The sequence below is a fragment of the Pyrus communis genome, chromosome 1 (genome assembly GCF_041283825.1).
Source record: "Pyrus communis isolate YQ-2024b chromosome 1, ASM4128382v1, whole genome shotgun sequence".
NCBI lineage: Eukaryota > Viridiplantae > Streptophyta > Magnoliopsida > Rosales > Rosaceae > Pyrus > Pyrus communis.
The window spans coordinates 5103358-5123132 of record NC_142565.1 but is presented as its reverse complement, the minus strand read 5'-3'; the positions used below and the strand labels follow the sequence as shown (position 1 = coordinate 5123132).

Here is a 19775-nt window from a genome sequence, read left to right as displayed (position 1 = left end):
ATTATTAATCATTAGAAGAAATGTATAATTCAAACGCCGTGATATACTTGATCTTATTAAATTTCACACACCAAGAAGTTGACTGTCTATGACTCCATTGTGTGCTCATGGTAGAAGTTTTGAATAAATGTATTGCCGTGTATTTGGATTTAAGTTCTTTTCTTTCTAAGAGGTGGAATAGAATAATTCGGTTGAAGTGTAACGATCATGCATTTGTAATGCATTGTATGGCCCATAATAGTTCCCATTCTTTTACCCTTTTTCAGGGAGTCAATGACTAATCATAGCTATCCCCTTGACACCAAAGAAGAGTTTGACTCAATGCTTTATTTATGTCCTAGTTGATCCTGATTCAACTTGTTCAAGAACACAAAACCAAACCGAACCCGAACATTTTAGCATGTTAATTTGATACAAATTCCAGAACCCCGAAGAAAAGATAGCAATGATTTACAGGGATAGACACAATATAAGAAAAATATTAGCAATTTATGTACAAAAAATACAGATTGTGGCAATGCTGGATCAAATGCATCAGTAGAACGTGGGAAAATAAAAAATTAGAATTTGCATAGTAGAACGCTCAATCAGGGTACCTTTCTTGAACCGGAAGAGCAAGATTCAGATAAATCTTGATGAATACGTATAAGCACTGGTAACCGATTGATGTCAGCTCGTCATATTTGCCACCATTTACGATTTTCCATTCTCTTGGCGAGCTCCCTTGCCATTGACGCAAAGTCCTCAGCTCCACTTCGCAGTTCTTCTGAGTTTTGGCTGAGTTTCTGGTGTGTGCAAAGAAGACATGCTCATCAGCAGATGAATCATGAATTGTGTAGTGACGGAAACAAAATTACACAACGCAAGGATTCTCAATGCCGTGGAATGTGAATGCATCTTTTGTTAGAACAGCGAAAGATAACTCAGACAAGTAAATCCTATGTCATAATTTGGGATTGCTAGTGTCACATATCCGTGCACAGCCATTGATGTTTGTGGACTTCACAGTAAGTCCTACACTCATCAACGGCTGAAAAAGATAGCGTCATGGGCCTGAGACTGACTAACGTTAGCATAGTTTGGGGGATCTGAGGTCTCCATTAAAAGAAACTTGTACCTCAAGTTTTTCCTGGCGTTCTGCAAGCTTATCTCTCGCAAGTGCAGCTGCTGCACCCGCAGACACATCCTGAAACAATCGACCACGTTAGAACGTAATCCCCATTTGTTGTCTACGCTTTATATAGCCATGAAGTCTCTTGAAATACTCCTTAAATATTCAAGAAGTACTTAATCTTTTTGTGGAAAGAGTAGTTTAAGTACCCCAATGTCTCTATATTTAGCCTTGATTTCTTCAGCTGTCCTCATTTTTGGTTTTGTATCACTTGTCGCGCCTTCAAATAATCTTTCCTTCTCTGTTCCCTTGTCTGCGAAGAAAACACCGGGGCATCAAGTCAAGACCACTAAAAAAGTTTCGACCGAGAAAATACAACAGTTATACCTTTCTTTTCATTCTTGTTCTTCTCAATTGAAGAAGGGGGAGGAGGTCCATCAATTATGAGAGGTCCGTCAATTACAAGATCGTCTGCACCAAAACAGTTAGACTACGATTATGAAGAGGATGGAGGTAGAGTTAAAAAGGATTACAACAAAAGATAGTTAACCTATATGAAGCTCCAGAATTTCTTGATCATCCTTCCCATCTTGGGAAGGTTTTAAAAACGGCGGACTTGAAAATAAGCTCTCTAAATTCTCACAATACTTCTCATGATTTGCTGGGTGCATGTCTTGCTCCGCTTTACCCGCTTTTAAGCCCTTGATGATACCGCCTAAAATACCAGGGACACCAACCTGTGGCTAACAAGATGTTCAGGCTCAGCAATAAATTACACCTTCACCACAAAAAAATGATAAACAGCGCTTCAAGCAACACACTGCAACCTGTTTCTGGCTAACAGATAAACTAGCAATGACATCCGTAGCGGCTGCAATCACTTTATCGTGAAGACAAGGCAACGATTCAGGAATCCTAAGCCAACCAAAATCCAATTAGAAGTATGATTTGTATAAAGTGCTTTGAATAAATTTGCAATGAAGTTATCATTTGAAGCTTAAGGAATGCACACATACACAAACACGACTATATGAGAGCGGGAGGAGGCTACCTGAAGTCATTTTCATGGGACAAAAGAGATACACAAGCTAATTCACACCCATTTACCTAAAAAGATAAAAAAAAGATGTTTGAAGGTTAGAGAGTGCAACACAAAGCTATAAATTGGAGGTGCAGAATACAAGCGCCTGCCACTGGGAGACCGATCGTTTTCAAGAAAGTTTGGATTGTGAAGCAGATGCTTTCCAGTGGCATATAATATACTACAGAAATATACCGCGTGCTTATACAAAACGAAGAAAGAAACTGACCAGAATAATTTGCCCACAATCAGAGGAGCAGATTGTCTTGTCCATGTTGGTCTTGAAGTTCCATCTCAGAATTGACATTAATGAAAATCCTCCCACCACTTCAAGATTTGGAAAAGACCTGTTGATCGATGGCCAATGTTTTATGATACAAATATTGTTCAAATAAAATGATAAAACACATTGGTGCCAAATGCATAAAACTTCCCCGCATATGTGCATTCGCTGATCAAAGTAATATCAGGTTACACAGCAAATAGAACTCGAGAAGCAAGTGCGAGTGCTTCACCTTATTTCGAAAACTCCTGTCTGATAGAATACAACCAGTCCACCATCTTTCCCGTCTTTGTTGACGGCTGTAGTCCAGCAACATGGTTTTGCAAGGTCCACCTTCTGAGTGGAGTTACTGTCACCCTGGAATTAAGGCAATTTCACTTATTGGTAAAAAGAGATATGGTGATGTTCAACACTAAAATGATAGCATAAAGGCACCTCAATCAAAGACTTCAATGAGCACATCTGTAATGCACTATCACAGCAAAGTAAAACAGTTGTGTTCGTTGATCTCTGCACAAAATATGCAGTTTTGCTAGTGGTGTCCTGCTCAACTTCCGGCTGCGTGCTTGCAGGGTCGGCATCTTTTTGTGCATGATCCTTTTTAGATTCAGTTATCTGAGAAACGTCCAACGATTGCTTTGCACTTGGAACATCACATAAAAAATCGCCATCCTCTGCATAAAGACAGTTCTCAGAAAGCCAAATCTATGTTTTTGTTATTCTAGTATAACACCCCCACCCCCAAAAAAACCAACCAAACAAAACAAAATCAATGATTGGAATGAAATTACTCACCAAAAATGTACATTGAAACCGCCGTGAGCTCCTTTTTCGAATTCATAGTCCAAGAGCTAACCATATCGCCAGAGGCACTGTCTATAACAACAATATGCGCATTTCTAGTCATAACGATTATCAACCCATTTCCAGGATCTTCCAAATTCTTGGACGCAGAGTCCTCTGGACAATGTGATGAGTTACTGGTATCTGAAAATGATTTTACAGCCAGACAGGTGACTGGGGAACTTGAGTTGGATACACTGTCTGAAAGAAACAAAACTGACATTGTACTAATATCAAGCATCGCAACCTGCATTATGACATCAAAAAAATGAATTCTTGAAATTGATTCATTTGAAATTAACATCCAATCTAAGAACGTATTTGTAGTACAATAAATTTGAGAAGACGATTCTCACCCGGCCACATTCAAAACCCACAGCAAGTCGGCCTCCAAAGTTTGCATATTGTAGGATGCATATAGGTGAATCAAGAATACAAAACATGGCCGTGCACTGAAGCCCCTTTCCTTGATGTAAATTTTTAACTGCAACCAGCACTGCTCTTGTTAGAAAATGAAATCACAACAACAAAGCCTTTTCCCACTAAATAGGGTCGGCCGTATGAATCCTAGAACACCAGCACTGCCTTTATTAGAAAATGAAACCGATCCACTAAATTTAAAATCAACGGAATAACAGAGACATCTGTAAATATAAAACCTCCTGCCATTCAAACAAAATAATAGAGACGTCGGCACACAATTAATATATACGTAAGCCAACCTTCCTTATCAGTTTTTGTCACAAAGTGCACTCTGGTCTCTTCTGAACCACCTATTAGGTTATAAAGACGAACCTACACAATCTCAAACAAGAACAGAATCACTAAAGTATAAAATTAGGATGACCTGGTAGAAAGGCGTCCATAAGATCAACTAAATCTTACCAGACCGCTATCGTCACCAACAGCTAGCCCTATAGTAACAGAACAGAAATCCAATGCTGAGACCTTTGCACTTGCACCCGTAGATCTGATTCCTTTTACCTTCCATTCATATTAAACAAGATAAAATGATTTCTGAAGTTTATTCTCGAATATATCATGCAAAAACTGCCTGTGACAGCATACCAACCTCGGGTCCTAAATCACAGATAAGTGAGAGAGCTGGATATGTGGCATCCCATATCCGAACTGATCCATCTTGGTATCCTGCTATATAAAATCTCTCGACGTGATAATCTTCAGAAGTACAAAGCTGGCTGGGAATACCACCGGTCAAGGGCCACTTTTTACCACCGGTTGTTGAAGCATCTTCCACGTTAATCTTTCCAACTAAGAATTTCTAATGGCCAAAGATATACAAAGTTAACTAATTCATTCTAATGGCCAAATACATATAAAGTTAACTAATTCAGAAATAAGGAAAAAAAAAAAAATTTTGAATTGTGATCAGAAACTCAAATACCCTCGAGAGTTTCTTGTGATACGAACGTATAGTACCTTAGAAAAAACTGAGGAGTATTCCTCATCTCTATGCACCAGAGAAAGCTTTGCAACTGTCATATATGGTTCAATAGTGGGTAAGAACACAGGATACTGCACTGCTGGAACAGCAGTCTTCTCCTTTTGCTGAGACATTAAGGCCAACAAGCAAGCCTTGTCATAGACGTGCAGTTGTCCCTGATTTGTCAAAACAAAGAGCAATGTGCCACTACTCTCCGTTGCACCAGCAGTCGGTAACAAAACTATATCCGCAAATGAACCATTAAGTTTAAGGTCTGTACGGCCAACGCATTTCAGGCTTTCTATTCCTGAAGACCAATCAAGGCTCAGAACCTGTGAATGAGAAAAGAAACTAATATGTAACAATTATACTAAACATCACAAGAAAAACTGCATAACTAACAAAAAAACAGAGTAAACAAGCTCATCTGGATCAACACCGTACCGTCAGAACTTCTTGAGATCCAATGTCATCACCACCATAGACAAAGAGTTGGCCCCTATGATGATTATCTAACCTATTTGCAGACCAGTGTAAAACAATGACAGGGAGTCTTCTATCACCTGATGATAACTGTAGCTTTGCAACATTGTTATCTAATTTTTCGAATTTCTGATCCTTGGTAGAGGCAGCAGTTGATAAGTCCCAAAGCATTATATCACCATCTACATAGCCAACGGCAAGAATCGACCCATTGTCAGATACCCAACAAAGAGAGCTTATTTCTTTCTCCACCTGCTTGCTTTCTTCTGTAGCATCAGAAAGCTCCTTTGTTGTGTCCTCTGGAGAATTAGTAACTGCCTTTTCCTTCACTTTCAGGTCCTTGGAACCTCTAACAAGAACAACTCGGTCCTCGGAAGCATCCCAAATAATGATGAGCCCATTCTCATATGCCATTACCAATCTGCAAAAGAACGCATTTATGAATCCATATTTAATTAATGGAAGCGGCAACATGTATGCATGTGTGAATAGGTATATGGTCGTAGCTTGTATGTGTGCATGCAAATATATGTTTGTGTGCACTATATGTTCATCTTAGGAAATAGTTTGAACATTTGGCATTGCTTTGGAATGAAAAGCCAAGATCTAGGTATAGTATCTTCACATGATTTTTCTTGCCTGTTTCCCAGAGAACCAGGTTGATGGAGAACTCCGACAACAGAAAGATGATCAGGCACTGACATTCCGGCTGCTTCTGCAAAATGAGTACTTGACTCAGCATTAGAATACAATAGGCACGAGTTTTTCAGTACATCAACTACGGCATCAGTGAATTACAAGAGCTTAAGCAATTACCGGCTACGAAATTTGCAGTAATATAGTACGGCAGTAATTTTATTCTTCCATCTTCAACATCATACTTCAACACAGAGACCATTGCATATTCACTTCCAATATACCTGGCATAACGATAGCGCAATGTTAAATTCCTTTGCCAAGTTTCGCTTCGATTTTCAGCCAATTACTGTCAACTGGTTACACAGTACAATAATAAGCTTTACAACTGCTGTACATGTAATTAGTGCCATATATAACAGAGAATGAAGTTATATTGCATTCCCACTGTAAAGAAGAAGCCATTCGCCTCTGTTCCAAATCCCAAACCTGCCAACATCAACAACCTATTAAACCAATCAATATTGTCAGTATATACTATATGAACACGAAAAATGCAACATATAATATAAGGATCGAGGTGAAAAAATAGATAGAAATCTTAAAGGTATCGGATAATGCCTGGTAGCAGATGTCGGTTTTTTATTATAAAATTGGATAGCTTAAGAAAAAGCAATACCTGAATTTCATTTTCACTTGAGACACTGGCTAGAAAACCCTGATTTTGCAGGAACTGCAGAAATACACCATGAAAACACGAACTACAACTAGTTAGAAACGTATGAGATCTCCATAAATTTTGAAATATTTCTCAACGGAAACTAGGCCTCTTGCGGTGGAGCATGAAGACAGTTTAAAGTAGGATTGGATGCGGTCTCCTTTTGGAAGAACGATAGCTAGTCTTTGTGAGCAAGGACTAGAAAATAAAAATAATATACCAATTGCTTCTTGCTTCTAAACTTACTAACCTCTAAGTTTTTAAAGGGAAGTGGCTTTGGAGATGTAAGAAGCCCTTCAATATTATCACCACCGATCACTTTTATCCTACCATCCCTACATTCGGTACACAATGAAGTCAACTTGAAGTTAAGAAGCTCCCACATTTTGTATGAAACACTCACTTCTTTCTGGTATTTTGAAGGAAGACACTACGGCATCATAAAAATGGACTCTTGAATTTGAACCAGAAACGTTGCAGAGGCTCAAGCAAGCAGAATACTGATTGGACATGTATAACATACTGAAATTCGAAAGCACGCATTGTCCATAACATATGTGAACTCACAGTGTTCCGATTGCCAACAGGCTTTGCGTGCGATCAACTGCGAGAATGGACGAAGTAGACGGGATCCCATAGTGAACAACAACACGCGGATCCAAATCCGCTTGTTTGACCCTTGCCTGAGGCACATTACGCCAGATGAACAATATCAAAAAAGCTTCAACACAACAATTACATATACACATACGGTTTCAATTACAAATGCGGTAAGCATTCAAAAGCAATTTAGAGAAGATTTTCATTTCGATATGCTAAGAAACTATACTAAATTCAGCATTTAACATCTCTCCCTATCAAATTTTATCGATGAGATGAGCTCATTAGCTCTGTTTCTCCTTCCAAATTCTTCTTTTTTTCGTGATTAAAACTTAAAATGATTTCATAATTCTAATTTGATCAGCTTCCATTGTAGCACGTCAATTACTTTCACTCCAAAAACAATCAAATTACAAATAAAAATCATTTTCTAACGAAATGCGATTCAGGAAAAAAAAAAAAAAACTCGAATTCAAATTACGACGGAAAATTATGGAGAGAGTGCCTGAGAATTTGGTGGTTGCTGTGAAGATTTGTTGAAGAACTTGGCGAACATAGTGATTCAGCGACGAGTTTTGGATGGAGCGTCAGCTTCTGTATTTCTTCGTCTGAATTTTGCTGAAAAAAACGAAGGGAAAATATGGTTTCTTTTGGTTCGGTTTCTTCGTTTCAGGTGCGGTACGGACGATTATGCTGGCGCGCCACGTAGAGGATGTTTATTGGGAATTGTGTGTTGCAATGGACGGTGATGCAAGGAGGGAGGAGGGCTCACGGACCGTCGGATTAGTAAAGTTCTTGCTTTGATTAATTTCAGATTGAAGGCGTTTATGTGACTCAGTCTACCTTCATGACATCATATTTCGTTTTGAGAAATTTTTTAATGAGACTATCACATATTGGTGCAATTCATTATAGGTTAGCATGGGTTTGGTGCAATTCATTACAAGTTAGCATGGATTCATCATTACGTGACGTCTCATGCTAATATTATGAGAATATGTGTTACTTTTTTTTCTCATGATCTCTTGTTATTAGCACAAGATGTCATCTTGGTAATGAACTCATATCATACAAGTTGTTTTATGCGTTTAAGTTCTCAAAATCTCACTAGGATTGGTTGGTTTTGGTTTCTATTTTTAGGAAAGTTTTTCTCTTTAATTTTCATATGGTATTATGGGGTTCATGGTGGTGATTAAGTGGTGCAACTCATAAGCATCGGACTCCTTATCCAATATAATTTGAGAGTTTCACGTGATATTCGTGTAACATAGGATTTAATTTATTATATTGATCTTTGTAATCTTGCAATCCTCATTAAGCTCTGCTTTTAACGAAGTGCTTAAAGTTTGCTTATTGTTATGCAATTAGTCATGCTTTATGTACTATTTTTTAGGTCTAATTTGCAAAGACCCTTTTGGGGTTGAATTGTTCATGAATATGTCCACGTGACACCCTTTATTCATTGAATTAAATATTGTACTTTTTAAAAAATAAAAATAAAATATTAACATGCTTTATTCGTTGAATTAAATATCGTACTTTTTAAAAAATAAAAAAAAATATTGACACGTTCGTATTTTATTTATTTAATTTTAGATATGATCATTTATGTGATGTACTGTTATGTATATGAATGATTTAAAGATTTCCAAATAAAATGTTTTTTTTTTTTTTTTGCATGTATGATATTCAAATGAAATTCTTTCCGGGGATAACACAAGCAATATCTTTAATAAAATACAAATATATCGATCATAAATATCTAATCATGATCACAATGATCACGAAATGATGCCCTTTGTAATTACTATTTGGTTTTCATGGATTAGACATAACTCCTTTGTAATTACTATTTGGTTTTCATGGATTAGACATAACTCCTTTGTAATTACCATTTGGTTTCCATGGATTAGACATAACTACTTTTTTTTCGGCAAAAATAAAAGGCACAACTACTTTCTCTTTCCCTTTCCTCTTCGGTCTTTTCACTGAGATAAACATCAACCAATCCAATCAAGAGAATCATGTAGCATTCAAAATAATGTTTTACTTTGCATTTGCTAAGATGTTCCTTTTTTTTTTTTTCTTTTTTTTTTTTTGCCAAATTGTAGATCCAATATAATCTTGTTATTCACAAACCATTATTTACCTCTTACGTACTTTTCTGAATTTTCTGCTGTATGATCGAATGAATTAAAGAAAATTAAGAAAAATGTATGAGAGATAAAAATAAGTAACCAAAACTCAAGCATAACCTCCCATATATCTGAGATATGGCTTTTGGGGAACTGTTTAATTATTTAAGTTTTTTTAGGCTAAATGGGTAGTATAAGGAGATATTCGATCAGCTTTTTGGTTTTCAGAAACAGGATGCGAGTTTTGAGATGATTAATTACTCGTTAATCTCGTACTTTATGAATAAATAAAACCTAAATAGCAGGGCGTGCGACGTGCCAGCAACAGCAGAGGCACAACTTCCCTCACAACAAGGCAGCAGATTGCCATTACACCAGCATAAGTTACGAATATTTTGGGTTCACTAAATTTGAAAAGAATATTGATCATCTGTGATAATGTAGTATTCAGATGCAGCACACTCATGCTGTTATGGAATTAAAGCCGGACAAGCATTGTACTGTGTATCTAATATAAGAAAGTTTATCTCGATGCATATTCGATATCCTAATATATTACGTTATTCAATTTTAATTTGAGAATATACACATAAATTATTTGAATTTGTAGTCTAGATTAATAATTCGATAGGAACTTGTAATTAACAATTTAATTACATCCGTTTCATTTGGTCTCCCTCTCCCACGTGAATAGATGGATGTTTATAAAATCGAGCGAGGCACTTCATGATAATGCTGCCCTACGAGAAGTCATAATTTCCAACCCTTTTCATACATCAAAGGACACATCCTCTCAAAACACAAGCAACAGCAGCAGCTACCACTGCCACCATGCACGGCGGCGCCACCTCAGCACCACCCCCAACACCCTCCAACAACCTCATGTCCACCTCAGATGCCGCGACAGCAGATGCCCTCTCGAGGCTCCTCCACCGTCTTCCTCCCACTCTCTCGTCCCATCCCACACGCCGCTCACCTCCCACGATGTGTCCACAATCGATCTCTTTCTCCGACGTCCAGGCCGATCCTACCCTCCTCTCCTGTGCTTCTCAACTTGGGTTCTTCCAGCTCACCAACCACCCCATCCCATCCCAACTCGCCAACTCGGCCGAGTCAGAAGCGCTCTCTCTGTTCGACCTTCCCGCACACCAAAAACAATCATCCGTCCCCAAGAGCTGGCCCTTAGGGTTTGAAGACGACGACGAGGATAACGGAGACGGACTCGGTGAGTCGTTCTGTTTGGACTCGTTGTGTTCCACCGAGTCGACCGAGTTGACCTTAACTTCTTTGCGCGAGTTCACTCGTGCTTTGGAGAAAGTGGGGATGGAGGTCATCGAGCTGCTTTGTAGCTCATTAGGGTTTCAGAACCCACTAGGGAAAGATGACCCGACCCGGTTTTCTACCATGATGTGGATCTCTGAGGGCTTACCCGATAAGAAGTCGCAGACGGCGGGTCGGTTTTACCCGTATGTAGTCGGGTTACAGTACCAAATCCGAAGTAGTCAGAAGTACTCTTTGCTGGCGGATTCCGGTTGGCTCTCGGTGTTACCGCAGGTGGATTCAATCATGGTTACCATTGGTGACATTGCTCAAGTAAGTTTTGTTTTAAAACTCCAAATATTACTGTAAGAAACGACAGCCTTAGACGAAATACATTACAGAGTGAATTTTACAAAATATGTGTCTAAAGCGCATGTTCCAGTTCTAACCATATATATATATATATATATTGAAATGGTGATATTATATATGTGCAGGTATGGAGTAATGGGAAGTTGAAGAAAGTGAGAGGAAGGCCAGTGGCATGTTTGGGAAACGACTCCAAGCCATCAGGTCGCTGCATATCAATGTCGCTGTTGGTGACTCTTCCCATGGACAGTACATTGTCTCCTCTTCTTCAAATTGCAGCCATTGATGGAAATGACAGAGATGATGATAATGATGATGAAGGAGATCAAATCGACGCTAGATGTGGGGGTGGCGAAAGAGAAGCAGGAAGGTTGTTTAAGTCATTTTGTCTCGAAGACTATGCTTGGAGAGTGTATCATGAACGCCTATTTTTCAAAGATCCACTGGACAGATATCGTATCAAGAAACAATTTTAATTTATATTTCATAGCTAGAAATGCAGCATGTTGTTGTTTTTATTTTTTATTTCCGGAATAAACTCAGCTGTTTTTCGTTTGGTAACTCATTGAAGCTTAAATTTATATCTTTTAAAGAGATGTTAATACCTTGTCATTTACTTTTCTGATTAAATTTTTAGATCTGACATGCATCAACGGTCCGAATGTAATTACATACTACTCAACAGTTTTTGATGTGAGAAGATCGAAACGATATATATAGAGGAGTTGGGTTTGGGTTGGCCTACGACAAGCCCTACCTACACCATCAAATCTTAGTAGCTTACACACACACATCTATACTACATATATGTAAACTTAAGCTTTATGAACAACCAAGAACCATTTTTCATTTTTTGGGTAATGGCAGGCCTAAGCCCGCAAGAATATCAATTACAAAGTATTCTCCCCACGTCAATCTGTTGTTATTTTGTTTGCTTTCTTTGTCCCACCTTTAACAAAGTAATTAATTATAAATACTTGTACTCAAAACATAATTACGTTATGTGAGTACACTATGGAGGAGGGGTGGGTTTAGCCTCACAATGAACTAGCATAATTCGGTTCAAATTCGTCTTTGACGAGAATCAAATATAAGATCTCGCACTTTCAAGTGAAGACGAATATCATTAGACCGTAATACTAAGTGATTGTTATGTGAATATTAGTTGATAAATAGTTGGTAATGGTATTACATAAAAAACAAATAATTAATTAAAGTTCTTAATATATATTATTCATGGGTTCTAAGTTCTATCTTCTAATTAATGGTGTCCCAAGTCGGGCATTCGCAATGTTGTTAATTAAAACCCAATTCACTTTTTCACAGAAAGAAGAACCTAATCATTTTGCAGAATTTCATGTTTTATCAAACGCTTGGATTCTATGTAGTCATGATATCTATGTACGTACGACAGGCGACAGGAGAAGAAAATAGCTAGCTTAACAACATTTTGTACAAGGAGTGACATACCTGTCATCAAAAGATAAGAGTTGTCAGGAGCAATGACATACCAGCTGATATCGTATCTTGACAGCCATCAACTATGGCTTGCTTCTTGCTAGAGAGAGAGAGAAGAGCTTCTGGGTTCTTTTCTCTCTTTTTCTGGCTCTGAGCTTCTGGGTTCTTCTAGGTTTAGGGGCAGATGAGAGATCAAATTTTCTTTTTTCTTGTTTTAACTTTGGCCACCTGTTGGCTTTTTGTGATGTTATTTGTTCTGATTTCATGACAACCATTAGATAGGGCATCAACAGGTGGGATTGAAGTTGTCTAGGATGGTGTAATCGCTTTTTCTATTTGGTAGCCAAACAGTACTTAGTATTAAACAGTATTTTTGTACGGCGTAAAAGCACATATTTGGTTGCTCGGCAAACAACAAACTGCTGCGACAAAAAACGCTATTGATTTATAGTGCTTTATAGAGTAGCATTTTCAAACGAGGCAAAATCTTTATAATAGTTTTTTTTATATTCCACATATATTTATGTATACTTTGTCCTCCTCAGATTTCAAGTAATAGCAAATTGTTTGATGACAGACATACTTGGAACTTTTTATCATGTTCGAATACATATAGGCATAATGACTATGGTGGATTGCAATTTACATTATCGACCATAGTAAATGATTTTTAGTTGTGTTATCACATTTTACATACAAAAATACCAATTTCTTTCCATGTAGTTGTTTTTTTTTCTTTTTCTTTTTTCTCTTTTTAATAAATGACATACTTTTTATATTTATTTTCTATTTTTATGAATTGACATAGCTGTAAAACGTCCGTGTTGAAGTGGTTTTGCTGCAGCAGTTGGCTGGCTTGACTTGGAAAACAAGCAAGCTATCCCACCATCAACGCACACAGTGGAAGTAAGCACTCAAACAGGAAGAGCAGAGATAAGGGAGGAGAATGTTGGTATACTCACTACACCACGAAAAAGCTTTCCTTAGACTTCACTTTTCTCAAACATAAAGGCACCAATAATTTGGATTTGTTCGTCTAAAACACATCATTATGAAAGAGGCTTGGCCTTAATGATGCATCAAATATACGCTTGGGCAGTTGAAGCTTCCTTGTTGGAGACAAAGATAGGTCACGTGCATGCTAATTGCTAGATTGAGGAGTGAATCTTAATTGAAATTCCAGGGCTTATTGGAATGCTAGGGCTAGTCGAGCACATGCATAAACTAATTGTGATCGTTGATGTTTTATTGAAACGCACACGCATTTTAACTGATCATGGTTGTTAAATGTTATGCGAAGGCACACACGGGTTGATTGATTTTAGTAGCTGGCCCCACAAATATCAACGGTTAGAATCACTCTACTACACCTTCATGACTAGTCGTAATTAATATAAGAGACATGGTTTCCTCACACCTTTTTGCTCCTCTTACGTACTCATGTTTATTTTTTACATTCATATTGAAAAATTCAAAATAAAATCAAATAATAGTAATAAACAATACTATGCGAAAAATGTAACATCCCACATCGCCTAGGGAAGTGGATCCTCTATGCATTATATGTGCATACCCACCTCAATTAGTACGAGGCATTTTGGGAACTCACTAGTTTCGGGTTTCATCGAAACTCCGAAGTTAAGCGAGTAGCGCACAAGAGCAATCCCAGAATGGGTGACCCACTGGGAAGTTCTACTCGCGTGAGTTCCCAGAAACAAAATCATGAGGGGCTCAAAGCGGACAATATCGTGCTACGGCAGAGTTGAGCCCATGATGTAGTGGGGGCCTAGGCCGGAATGTGACAATTTGGTATTAGAGCCAATCCTTGGCCAGAAGTGTGCCGAGGAGTGGATTATGTAAGTCTTATATGTATATTCTCATCTTTACCTAGCATGAGGCCTTTTGGGAGCTCACTGGCTTCGGGTTCCGTAGGAACTCCGAAGTTAAGCAAGTTTGCGCTAGAGCAATCCCATGATGGGTGACCCACTGGGAAGTTCTTGTGTGAGTTCCCAGAAACAAAACCGTAAGGGTATGGTAGGGGCCCAAAGCGGACAATATCGTGTTACGGCAGAGTCGAGCCCGGGATGTGGTGGGGGCCCAGCTGAGATGTGACAATAAAAATTCATGTAACTTAATCTTATATTGACATTGAAATATTATTGGGTAAACCTTTTTTTCCTTTTTTTAATAAAAATGATTGGATGACTTTGAGAATAATGATGGTTCTTGCGAGATTTTTCAATGTACTCAGAACATGGGCACATACGTTATATATTATCATATAAGTAGTGGAGGGACACTTGCAAAAAAAAAACTTATCTCTACTTATATAATAGGATAATGCTAGAGAGACCAAATTTGTAGACAAAATTTTGTAAACTAAATGACATAGAAATTAATAATTGAAGTATGACTTAAGCGTTGATAAATGTGTTTATTCCTATTGGTGACATATCATTTAGTTTGTAGATTTTGTCTACAAATTTAGTCACCCGAACATTACCCTATATAATAACATATGACAAATCATATTGTGTTCTAGGCCCACTGAAAAATCTCTTGATTCTTATAATCATCATCATTTTTCTAGTTTTGGAGTCCAAACAACAAAAAACCAACATTTGGTATTAGAGTTGGAAGCATAATTTTAGTTTAATTAGTTTGTTCATTAGCAAATGTTTTATTTGATTAAGGCTTACAATTGTCTCCTATTCACTCTACTTCCTTATCCATGACATAATAAGTTAAGACCCACATTTATATTATTATGAGAAATTGGTTATATTTGTTGCTAAAATAATATTTTCTCTTTATAATCACCAAACTAATATTACCTATTTTTCCTAAACAAATATTGCTATATTTATAACATACATATGTACTCAACTTGTGCCATACATGAGTAACATGCATATATAAATTTAATAAGGATGATGATAGAGAGACTATTTACTTAAATCGTATCTTGTAGATTATATGATACAACAGTTGATAATTGAATTCATTTTTTAAATCATTAAAGAAGAAATTTAACCATCAACTGTCACATCATGTGATCTACAAAATACGATATAAAAATTTAATCTCCCTAGTATCTCAATCTAATCTGAAAAGCCAAAGCACATTATGACCAAAGTTCAAACTCATGAATGAAGTTCAAGCATTATCTCAAACATAAAAATTGGACATTATTTAGTGAAAAGGAAAGGAGCAAATTAAAGGTAATGAGATTAAATCACTATATTAGCCCTTTGACTCTAGAAAATTATAGAGCTCAGTGGGACCTCCAAAAAACTCTGTGAAAGTTGAAGCTTCCCCATCAAAATCTGTAAACATAAACAGATTATCTGCCATGGAGTTGAGTTCCACATCACCACCACAGCCTGCAAATCATCCTCATTCACCTGCAGATTGGGACCAACTTGCCAGAAGCTTCGAGACTACTTCTCTCTCTCTCTCTCTATGGAGCCAAGTTGAAGGGAATTAGTTAGAATTATTTATTTATTTATTTAAATAGAAAAGAAATAAGCAAGAGAGCAACTGAGAGAGACAATTGTCCCTCCACCAAAAGGCCAGAAACCATTTCTTGAAGACAAACACATTTCACCAAACACCCAACTAAACAAATATCACAATCCAATAATCCTACTAAAACTCCCTTAATTCTCTCTTAATCCACACCTTCATGTCTTTCACTTTTCTTATATTTTCCTGCTTCCTCCTCCATCTCTCTATCTCATGCAGCTACCTCGCAGAAAAACTCTCTCTCTATCCGAATCTGCGGCAATGAAGGTACGCAAGAACAACCACCTCTCCATCTTCGTCGTTGTCTCTTCGGTCTTCCTCTTCGGGGTGTTCATGTACAATGAGGACGTGAAGTCCATCGCTGAGTTTCCATTCTCGAACCACAAAGCTCAAGAGCTACAGGAAGAACAACAGTCGTCGAAACAGAGGGACCCGGTTCGAGAAACGAAACAGACCGACTCTGTTCATGAAACCCAAAACAGAGTGTCTCTGAGCTCGAGAACCCAATTGGAAGAAACCCATTTGGAGAATCACAACTCTGAGGAAACCCAGTTGGAGAATCACAATTCGGAAGAAACCCAGTTGGAGAACAACAATTCGGATGAAACCCAAGAGCCGGTTGATCTGAAATCCATCGTCGAACAACACGACGATCAGAAGATTGAATTGTTGGGTTCTGCTCAGGAAGAAGAGGAAGAGGACGAGATTGAACTGCCGCCGGAAGATTGCGATTTGTTCAACGGAGATTGGGTTTTCGATCCGGTGACTCACCCTTTATACAAAGAAGAAGAATGTGAGTTTCTTACGGAGCAAGTGACGTGCATGAGGAATGGAAGGAAGGACTCTCTGTACCAGCATTGGAGATGGCAGCCCAGAGGCTGTAATCTCCCAAAGTATGAATCTTTAATTGTCAACTATTAGCTTTAATTTCTGGTTTTCTTTGTTTAATTATGGTCTTGATTAGTGTGTGATCGTTGTGATTAGGTTTAATGCGAGATTGTTGCTGGAGAAATTGAGGAACAAGAGGCTGATGTTTGTTGGAGATTCACTGAATCGAAACCAGTGGGAATCCATGATTTGTTTTGCTCAGTCTGTTGTTCCTCCGGGCAGGAAGAGCTTGGTGAAGAATGGCTCCCTCTCTGTTTTCAGAGTTGAGGTATGCATGTCTTCGTTTTTCTTCTTTACCTTTTCTCAGTTTCTATTTTTTTAGTAGAAAAAATGATTTCTGCATGCACGGGCTAATGAATTTGATAGCCATGCCAGCATTTCACTTGCAATATATGATGAAAATTAATGGAAAGTTGGTCCCATGAAAATAAAAATAAAATAAATATACTAAAAAAGTGTGGGTAGGTTGTTGATCACGTCATCCATGACCAGTTTATACGACATTTCTTACAAAAGTATGAAATCTCTACTGGCAAATGCATATTTGCTTTGTCACGACAATCCATTATTCTGAGGGTCAGGAAAACTCACATAGATATTTCAGCCTCTTTGTCATCATTATGTGATTCACCAGGACCAGAAATTGAACTCAGAACATGCCATATAGAATACAAGTCTAAAATTCGTTCTCAATCACTGAATCACCTATGATAATTACATATTTTGGAAATTGGCTTATGATTTATTTATGTGGTTTCAGGATTATAATGCAACAGTGGAGTTTTATTGGGCGCCATTTCTGGTGGAATCAAATTCAGATGATCCAAACATGCACAGCATATTAAATCGAATAATCATGCCCAAATCAATTAACAAGCATGGTGAAAATTGGAAGGGCGTCGACTATCTAATTTTCAACACATACATTTGGTGGATGAACACTTTCAAGATGAAAGTTCTGTAAGTAGCCCACCTAAACGCACCCAGAAAAATAAAAAGTTTATTTCACAGCAATTTCAAGTTTTTAATTTGGTTTTATTCGTTGTCTTGATCGCAAAGACGAGGGTCGTTCGATCAAGGGGCGACGGAGTACGATGAGATAGACCGGCCGTCGGCGTACCGGAGAGTTATGAGGACGTGGGCTAAGTGGGTGGACAAGAACATTGATCCCAATCGGACCACCGTCTTCTTCAACAGCATGTCTCCACTTCACATCAAGTAATTTTCTCAACCATTTTATTTAATTCTTTTCTTTTGCTTCAAAATGTGGAAACGGTCTTGGAAAATTTTGCATAAAAAGACAACGTAAAACAAAAGCATAAATAATAATGGCCAATTCTCAGCAATTACAACAGATTTATATAATCAAAGTCACGTTTAACTACTAAAATAATCTCAAAAAATAATTGGAAGTATGCATCACCGCATGCGTGCTAAAGAAACTTAGTTTGGTGCATACGTAAGTTAAGTGCTCATTTAAAATTGCTTTTAAAATAGTTGAAGGCGTTTTTTGTAAAAATGTTTTTCGAACCAATCTTTAGTAAAAATACATATAAATATTGAAAAAACACTTGAAATACTTCTTACAAGAAGCACATAACTAATGCTTATTGCAGAAAGCACTTTGATGATTTGAAACCTAAAAATATTTTATCTAAAGACTTTTTCTGTCATTTTAAGAGTACTGTCAAACGAGCCATAAATGAGCTAAAGCCAAGTGCATGCCTTCTTGCACCTGTTTTTCCCACACAAAATCGAATCTCTCTCCCTCGTAGTAAATGCATGTTTTTTGATTTTTCGGTTGTATAGTGTGTGAAAGTGAAACATAGAATACAATAATATACCTTAGGTGAGCGTGAGCTTGTGGGTGGTTGATTGTGGGTCTATGAAAGTGAACACCAAAGTTTCATTTGACCCCAATTTTTGGTTGGTTAACCACTACATATTTCCAAATGACGTGGCAGTATGTACACATGTACGGAGACGAGAAAATTTTGGGAAGGAACCTAGAGTACGTCATCCTTCTCTTACAAAAGTATGTAACTACATTTTCGTTTCACTCAACGTGAGAGTTGTCCTAATCCAACAGTCTTACCAAAACTTCTCGCCTGATACATCATTTGGCGAACATATTTGATGGAGTTTATTACTTTTTTTTCTAACCCTAATAACCTCTGTGATGTAATAGGAGCTTGGATTGGGACAACCCCGATGGCATAAAATGTGCAAAAGAAACCACACCAATTTTGAACACGACAACTCCAGTGCATGTGGGCACGGACCGCAGGCTCTTTGTGATTTCGAGCAACATAACTAAATCAATGAAAGTGCCTGTCCACTTCCTCAACATCACAACCCTCTCCGAGTTCCGCAAAGATGCACATACCTCAGTGCACACCATCAGGCAAGGCAAGTTGTTGACGCCGGAGCAGCAAGCCGACCCGGCCACTTATGCAGACTGCATCCATTGGTGCCTCCCCGGGTTGCCCGACACATGGAATGAGTTCCTCTACACACGTATCATCTCCCGCTCTTGACAGATAGGAACTTTTTCTTTTATTTTTTGGTTCTTTTATTCAGCCAATATGACTACGGTGAGAGCTGAGTGAGGATGCTAATTTTTGGCCAATGTCTCACAAAATTTGTTTAGGCTGAAAAGGGACTCTTTTATACCCCCTCCCCCGACCTGAATTGAAAAATTAATAATCGAAAGAAAATAAAGAAAACGCTAAACTGCACGTCCTTTTCTCTTCTCATCCTATTTTTACTTCTAGTTTCGAAAATGACGACTAAATTCCCGACAAGTTTACTGTGCTCTGGAGTATTTTATACATCGAGATTTTTTTACTGTTAGATTTTGGTCATTGGATCCGTGCCAAGAAACTCTAATGGCACCCTACTACCAAGATAATAAAAGGTTCCGAGATTAATAGCGCCAATT

At 37.8% G+C, this 19775-nt stretch overlaps 3 protein-coding genes across 9 annotated transcripts; 2 read left to right on the top strand and 1 right to left on the bottom strand.

Annotated features, from left to right (window-relative positions):
• Positions 1-383: 383 nt before the first annotated feature.
• Positions 384-8510, bottom strand: LOC137721174 (transducin family protein / WD-40 repeat family protein). Of its 7 annotated transcripts, none has more exons than XM_068460280.2 (24): positions 7705-8510; positions 7167-7282; positions 6850-6934; positions 6561-6614; positions 6279-6370; positions 6062-6165; positions 5885-5960; positions 5207-5666; positions 4759-5094; positions 4391-4600; positions 4204-4302; positions 4041-4113; positions 3675-3802; positions 3271-3565; positions 2911-3149; positions 2708-2832; positions 2422-2539; positions 2163-2218; positions 1939-2026; positions 1662-1848; positions 1499-1582; positions 1321-1424; positions 1118-1186; positions 384-785 (listed from the first exon to the last, which is right to left on the bottom strand). In XM_068460280.2, exons 1-24 carry the CDS (start codon positions 7753-7755, stop codon positions 678-680), a joined length of 3357 nt encoding a protein of 1118 aa, XP_068316381.2. In that variant the 5' UTR covers positions 7756-8510; the 3' UTR covers positions 384-677. The 7 variants fall into 7 exon arrangements, with proteins under 7 accessions (XP_068316381.2, XP_088550129.1, XP_088550115.1 ...); XM_088694003.1 differs by having other exon boundaries at positions 5871-5960; positions 6279-6387; positions 7705-7946; XM_088693989.1 differs by having other exon boundaries at positions 1662-1854; positions 7705-7885.
• Positions 8511-10015: 1505 nt separating this feature from the next.
• On the top strand, positions 10016-11524 carry LOC137719438 (2-oxoglutarate (2OG) and Fe(II)-dependent oxygenase superfamily protein). The gene is made up of 2 exons (XM_068458475.2): positions 10016-10927; positions 11092-11524. Exons 1-2 carry the CDS (start codon positions 10166-10168, stop codon positions 11437-11439), a joined length of 1110 nt encoding a protein of 369 aa, XP_068314576.2. The 5' UTR covers positions 10016-10165; the 3' UTR covers positions 11440-11524.
• Positions 11525-15957: 4433 nt separating this feature from the next.
• Positions 15958-19572, top strand: LOC137719378 (xylan O-acetyltransferase 1-like). Its single transcript, XM_068458421.2, has 5 exons — positions 15958-16839; positions 16931-17102; positions 17595-17794; positions 17894-18052; positions 19023-19572. The coding sequence occupies exons 1-5, from the start codon at positions 16160-16162 to the stop codon at positions 19369-19371; spliced, it is 1560 nt and encodes a 519-aa protein (XP_068314522.2). The 5' UTR covers positions 15958-16159; the 3' UTR covers positions 19372-19572.
• Positions 19573-19775: the final 203 nt, after the last annotated feature.

Coding starts and splice junctions, on each gene's coding strand:
- LOC137721174 (XM_088693989.1), bottom strand. CDS start 7,755: ATGTTCGCCAAGTTCTTCAACAAATCTTCACAGCAACCACCAAATTCT. Junction 5,095..5,206: donor GATCTCAAGAAGTTCTGACG/GTACGGTGTTGA, acceptor TCTCATTCACAG/GTTCTGAGCCTTGATTGGTC. Junction 1,583..1,661: donor AATTCTGGAGCTTCATATAG/GTTAACTATCTT, acceptor GTTTTGGTGCAG/ACGATCTTGTAATTGACGGA.
- LOC137719438 (XM_068458475.2), top strand. CDS start 10,166: ATGCACGGCGGCGCCACCTCAGCACCACCCCCAACACCCTCCAACAAC. Junction 10,928..11,091: donor CCATTGGTGACATTGCTCAA/GTAAGTTTTGTT, acceptor ATATATGTGCAG/GTATGGAGTAATGGGAAGTT.
- LOC137719378 (XM_068458421.2), top strand. CDS start 16,160: ATGCAGCTACCTCGCAGAAAAACTCTCTCTCTATCCGAATCTGCGGCA. Junction 17,103..17,594: donor TCTCTGTTTTCAGAGTTGAG/GTATGCATGTCT, acceptor ATGTGGTTTCAG/GATTATAATGCAACAGTGGA. Junction 17,795..17,893: donor ACTTTCAAGATGAAAGTTCT/GTAAGTAGCCCA, acceptor TTGATCGCAAAG/ACGAGGGTCGTTCGATCAAG.